The 7,032-nt window shown below is 38.7% G+C and overlaps 1 protein-coding gene across 1 annotated transcript; it reads right to left on the bottom strand.

Moving 5' to 3' along the window:
* Positions 1 to 1,911: 1,911 nt before the first annotated feature.
* MFAP3L (microfibril associated protein 3 like) lies at positions 1,912 to 6,723 on the bottom strand (the record flags this gene model as incomplete). Its single annotated transcript, XM_082482548.1, has 2 exons — positions 1,912 to 2,777; positions 6,441 to 6,723. The coding sequence occupies 2 exons, from the start codon at positions 6,721 to 6,723 to the stop codon at positions 1,912 to 1,914; spliced, it is 1,149 nt and encodes a 382-aa protein (XP_082338674.1).
* Positions 6,724 to 7,032: the final 309 nt, after the last annotated feature.

A 7,032-nucleotide genomic window follows, 5' to 3' on the forward strand; every position in this document is an offset into this window, starting at 1 on the left:
AATATTTCCAGCAACATTCCTAAAAGGACTTTGCCCTAGCATGTTTTCTTTTGGGCATGTGCAAATGCATTTTGTATAGATGCCTGCCACTGTGGTGAGCATAAGCAAATGTTAGGCAACTGAATGCTGTAATTTTCACAAGTTGGTCACAAAATCTGAAGTCTGTTATTGAACATGTATTTTTTTTAATAACCACAGAAAGGTAAATACGGAGCCTTCTCTGCATCACCTACGTAAGTCATGGGGTGTTCCTGTATTACACCGTTAGTGAAGCTCTGCACTTTAACATGGGGAAGTTGACATAAACCCTCAGTTCATTAGCAAGTGTGTTTTTAGATAGCTGCAACACTGACTTTGTTTGGTCTCAATTACCTGTGCAGTTAATATAGCTGATTGCCTCCAATGGACACCTTATGCAGATGTGGCTACTTCAATAAAATGTCCAGAAAGCCACCCGCACATCATCTCCCCATGGACTTCAGTGACTTCTTTTTCTGTGATATACTTGATTCCACATTTATTTTGAGTATCTATACTTACACTACAGTCCTTCCTAAAAACTATAAGGTGATAGTTTGTTCATTAGATCCAAATTAAATATATGTCAGGTAATTAAGTAATATGCTATTTATCCTACACAAACTCTTTATAAGTGCTTTCTTTCCGGACTCACTCCAGAGAAGGTCCTTTTCATTGTCTGTCTGAAACAGAAATTATCACTTCCCTTCCACTCCTGGTATTTCCTGGCATAAATGTTGATCCTTTTTAATGCCACAGTTGCTGTGATCATTAAAGCTTTACTGGGGTAGAGTCACATGTGCTCAAGCAGTGAATATCCTACATAGGTAGGAGGTTCTTAAAATACCAAAGCAATTACAACACAGTAAACAGTTTTTGTGATCGTTATAATTTCACAGAACACTTGATGATAATTTTTTTAGTTGGATAAAACACTCTCAAACTTACATTTGTAGATTACTTTAGGCTTGAATCTGCACAAACCCGAGAATCTCTATAAAAGGGTCCTCTGCCATTTCAGACTTGTCATCAGCCGATTACTGGCATTTGCAGGACAGTTAAGGAACCTGCCTAACTTCTGGTACTTACTCCTACCAAATTACTACAAAACAAGACATCTTGCATATTTGCAGCTGTTTTCCGTGTAAACTTCTGGCAAAGTAAAAAATGGTCAAATGTATGCAAAAAAAACCCTGCAGAGCTGTTCGACTGCAAGTTTCTAGATGTTTACGGGCTTTCCCATCTGTAAAATACACCTCAAAGTTGTTTCTTGATGTGAAAAAAACAATTGTTGGCATCTTCACTCCATGGAAAAGGGAAAACTATTTCCCATGTGCCTAAGCAGTGTGGTCTCAAATGAATTGGAAACATTTTAACTTTCTTTAATAGCCCTCTAAATCACAATGCAGCTGAGCAAACAGGCTTTGTAAATGGAATCTATTAGGATTTTATTTGGCTACTGGAGTGCTGCCTCTTGGGCAATATTTCAAATTCACAAGACCATATTTGCAAAAATGCAATAGATGGAAATAACGAGAGTGAAGGAGGAAAATGAAAATCAGTTTTATGTTTAGTAAGTTCAAGTGTCCTACATCAAAGACTACCAATGACTTCCAGGAGGCCACTACAGGTGACTCCAACCTAGAAAATGCTGAGGTAAATGTTCCTTGGAAATACTCCTAATCAAAAAGAGCAATTAATATTAATGTAATAGCAATTACTCTGCCATACATCACGGTAAACTAAAGTCAAACTGAGAAGAAAGTGCGAAATAATCCACATACATGCTTTTGCTATGATAGTCTCCAGGTAAGGCTTAGCGGCAAGTACAATATGTATTTTTAAAAGAGCTCCACCTGATTTTCCTGCTGTGCATAGATTCAGGAGTATCCATCATACATGGCTTTCATATATAACACATGTGTTTTTGTCATTTGCCAAAGCTGTGTCATCAGAATTGAGTTCAGCAGAAGGCTCAGGTGGGGGCTCTGCAGGAAGTGCTGGTGTTTGAGGAGTGTCTTCTTCCTTGGTGTCCAACTGCATGCTTTCTTGTGACTGACCATCCATGCAGTCCTTTTTGGACAACGGGTGAACCGACACTTTTATTGCAATCTGTTGGGGTGGCTCGTGCAGTGACGATGCATCAGAGTCGGCTGTGGGAGAGTCACTGCGCTTCAAAGCATTCGGAATCATATACAGCTCATCTGTTTCAGTGGTTTCCTGGCCTTCTGCTGCCTGCCGTACAAAATTCTGTCCTTGCTCCTCCAGACCGACAACCTCCATAATTTCTTCCATTATAGTCCTGCAGTTCATGATGAGAGGTGGCAAAGGTACGCTCCGAGCAAGCTCTTCAATATAGCGAGCAAATTCCATGGTCTTGAACTGGGTTACTTTGGCAAGCTCAAGTGTTTTGGCTGAAGTGATAATTGGGATACGCTTCGCAATCTCAAAGGCTTTCTGGAGTTTCTCTGCCCCTTCTGTTCTGAAGAATTCATTGATTGCTTTCTCTGTTTTCTTCAGATGACTGCTCATCATACATAACCGAGTAATGTTCAGTATCATAACAATGGTAAAAGCTACAAGGCAGACAATCATGTAATAGATTCCCATATCTCCGGAGGTAAAAACAACCCTCAGTGTCACAGTATTGTTAACACTGCCATACATATTAGATGCGACACACGTGTATTTACCTCTGTCTTCAAAAGACACGCTGGTAATGTTTAGTAGCCCATTGTCAAGAAACCACCATTTTCCTGCTGGAGAGGAGACAGAGTAACTTAGTTAGAAGTATTTTGTTCATGTGATCAGGACAGTCTTAAACATCAGCTTTGTCAAACTGGCTTCAGATTTTGGAAAAGGAAATAACGTTCGTAAGAAGACAAGGAATTTACCATCACAAAGGCCTGCCTGTCCCTGAGACATTCTGTCTGTCCATTCTGTGTTACTGTCAAATCCCTGACATCAACTGTGAACAATCAGATCATGCCCTAAAAGAGTCTCATAAAAAAATGTTAACACGCATGACATCTATCACAATCTTATAGTCAGTTAACTTAGAAAGATAGGGCTACTTACCCCAGAGAGCCTCCCAAACACATGCCACACTTCCTTAAATAACACCAACAATGGGATTGCAAGACAGAAAAACCTACTAAGGCCTCTTTGTTTTGTTCCCTGACAATGCATTTTCTTAAAATTGGGTTATTTTTGGTGTTTTGTTACAGTATCTCATATAATTCTGTTAATGTAGACTTTAAAAACCCTAAAATTTCAGACATCATATAGTACACTGCCTGTCCTCTGAGGTGTTCAGAACCTAATTTTGGAGTATGATTTTTTAAAAAAGGAAATAGGACAGGAGGAGTAAGATGGATGGGAAAGAAAAGAGCCATGACCAATTAAGAGAACATCTTGTTTGCTGTTATGAACTTCTATGCACCACGATGGAACTTCTTTTACTTTAAAAAGTCATTTCTATCAGTATAACATAATTGATATCTTTGGTTGCTACATGGAATTGTACATGTACGTTTCATATGCTTTGAACCTGGCACAGCAGAACAATTTAGCTATTAAATTGAGTTTGAAACATGTTAAAATCCAGCGCTCCTATCACTGCTGAAGTGATTCGACATTCAGCTACTTACTGTGTTTGCCCTTATATATTGGTAACAAATTAGATTTTTAGTTCCCCAAGTGATCTTTGTTTATATTCAAATATCACTATCATTTAAGAGCTGAGGATGGTGTATTTTTTGCTTTCTTTGGTGTGATACAACTTATTAAATTACAACTTTGCAAAAAAAAACGTGATTCAACTCCAATAGGAAAGCCTGGTGTCAATTCTTTCCTTCATGTAAACCCACCCCTGGAAGTGTTCACATGGTGGAGAGAAATGCCAGAAAGTGTAGGAGTGTCTCTGAGCCTTCTGAACACTACATACAGGGAGATGTAATACAGAAGATTTCATTTTAAAACAATGACATAGGCTGATGTATGCCAACATACCACTGCTCAGAGGCAGACTCAACTGTTTTCAATCTCTGTAACACAATCCCAAGCTATTCCTGACAGGTATCTGCTGAAGGTAGTAGCGGAATTTCAATAAGCTTCCACAGGAAGGAATTTCAGGTGTTCACCTATCTTTGCTATCAGAAAGTTGTCTTTCCTTAAACCTAACCTAACCAGCTGCAATTTAAGTCTATTAAGGCAGCTGAGCAAAGACACAGAATCTGTGACTACAAGACTAAAACAGCGCAAAACCCCTGTGCAATGCATGTAAATCACAAAGCAAGGAGTGCAGTCCTGCCACAGGTTGGTGTATACCTTGCTTCTACGTTTATTTTATCCTTTTCATGGAAATTCTTTCATTGTTAGAAAGACCATTCTATTTTTTTTTTTTTTACTTTATTTCTTTCAAGGAAGGATCTGTGGGCAATTCTGAAACTCATTAGTCAAAAAAAGCCTTTAATTCAGAGTAGTTAGGGGCTTTTACCATTTTGAAAGTTTTTCTAATTAAACATTGCTTATCCAAATTGGGTTTTTTACATTATCTCCAAAAGAAACCTATGTAGAAAGTATTCCCACAAGATCCCTGCCTCAGTTCTTAATTACATCTTTTTATCCTCTTACTTAGAATTTTTAACTTAGCTGAAACACTATTTTTTTGCCCTAGCTTAATTCTTGAAAACAGCTGAATCGCTTTGCCTGAAATTTAAAAATATAGAATAATAAAAAGCTCCGTCTAAAGCAGACCTTCATATAAAAAAATCACCCCAATCTTCTAAAGCTAGGCAAATTCAGAGGAAAAATCTCTTACAGAGGAAATGTCAGCATCTGTAACAGATGACACTTCCTTCTCCACTTCCAGAATAGGAAAAAATACGGAGTATTGGCTGCTCAGTATTTCTTTGAATTGCAATGTTGGCTAACTAGGTCTTTATTAATTGTAAAACGACAAGATGCCTTGCTGATGTATCCAGGCTTCAGCTGTTATAAATGACATAATGGCACTGAACTGTGATTCAATGACTGGGTCTGTGCCAGTGGATCCTGGCAGATAGTAAAAGCTTAACGAGAAAACAATGATTAAGAAGGTTATAATTTCTGGGTGTTGACAATTCAATGCCATACTCAACATAACGATATATATAATAAAGAAAGATCTTGTGCTAGGAAATATTTCTTACAGGAAGACAGTCAGTTTCTTAAAGGAGGGAGTGTGCTGCTCAAACTCTAAGTTAAAGTGATGTTGTCAATACTGCAGCTGCCATTTTTACTGATTTGGTCAAAGTTTTTGCTCGCCTACCTACATATTTGTGTTAGTATCTACCTCTCTCCGTTGACTATATACAAAGACCTAATGTTAGATGCCTGACTAAAGGGGAAAATTTCTTAGTGAGCTTTAGTAAAACACCCTAGCACAATAATCACAGTATGTTACCACGACTGCACAAATTATATCTGAACGTCAGCTTACTAGCTCAAGTAGTTCTTTTCTCTAGCTTTACTCAGAAAATTAAAAAATAATGTAATGTAAAATATAACCAGTTATGCAGTAAGCTTTTACAGATACACTACGCTGTTGCACATCCAGCTGGGTCAATCATTACTCCCGTCATAGCAGCGTTCTCCCTCGGGTCAACTATTAGTTAGGCAAGCTATCTTGCATTTAGTATGAATAACTAAGAGTTTATTTCATCATGCTGCGAACAAAGAAGTCAGTATGGAAGGATTACATGAGCAAAACACCTTCCATTCCCCCTGAAACGTTCCCCAGAATATAACTAGGATTATCACCCAAACCTTCCATTTAAGGAAAACAAGCTCATGTGTAATTAAGGTCTCTGGCAAATGCAACTGAAGAGTCTTAACTACAGCCAGGAAGGCTCAAACTTGGCTTGTCCTTCTGACTGCTGCCCTATATAGGTTTTTCTGTTGGTCATTCAGGGCATCTCCTGTTTCTCACAGACCCATGGCACTATGCATAAAGACAGGAGGCGTATCAGGGAGTTAGCTGTGTTGAGTTCATGCCAACAAACTCTTCCCATATGTCAAGAGAATCCTTCCTTGAGCTGGAAAATAGCATTTTCGTCTTTTTTGGTGCCAGAGAAAAACAGAAGAGGACAGAATGGGAAACAGGATCAAAACTGAAGTCTTCCAATGAAAAGAAGCCTATCTACACCTTCTGTTAAGTGCTTCAGTTTCTTGCTATGTGTTGCTATAAATAACACATCATAAAAACATTTTTGTTTTCTTCCAAGGTGCACAGAACAAATTTGTGACTGCCACCAGGCTTTCATATATTTTCACACAGGAAAATACCAAAGTCAGGCCATTAAATTCTGGTTATTGGTCAACATGCTGAAATCAGAAGTGTCTCTGGACAGGCTCTATCAGTGAGAATACTAAGATCTTACCTTTATTCTCTTCCTCTTGGAGCAGGCGGCCATTGGAATTGTACCATCTGTAATGTGGACTAGGACTACCTTGGACATTGCAGTCAATCAAGGCACTACTCCCCTCCTTGACTATAATATGGTCGATGCGGGAGATCACCACAGGCACAGATCCCGTGTTCATCTCAGTGCGGTTGAAAGTGCTATTAGTCACATCCTCAGCAGTCGTCAAAGCTGCTAATAAGATGACAAGGCGTGTGGTAGGCAGAAAGTACAGAAAGTGGTGGCTGTTCAGTATGTTCATTTTCCTTCAGTGGTATAAGCAACTGGCTGGGAACTGGGATCGGTTCTGTCGAACACAGGCCCTTGAGGTGAGGATGTCACAGGAGAGTTCTACTTTGATCCGTGCAATTTTGTGTTTAAAATATCCTATAAAATAAATAAAAATGTACAATGAGATGGCATGTATAAACACTCCATTAGATGTGCCCTTTTAAAATAGTGACACATCCATTAATGCATTTCACAATCATCAGCTCAGTGTCTTGTCTAAATGCTAATGTTATCACAGTCCTTATTCTTACTGGAAAAAGATGCATACATTTTCCTGACA

The sequence above is a fragment of the Vanellus vanellus genome, assembly GCF_965231255.1.
Source record: "Vanellus vanellus genome assembly, chromosome: 4".
Classification (NCBI taxonomy): Eukaryota; Metazoa; Chordata; class Aves; order Charadriiformes; family Charadriidae; genus Vanellus; species Vanellus vanellus.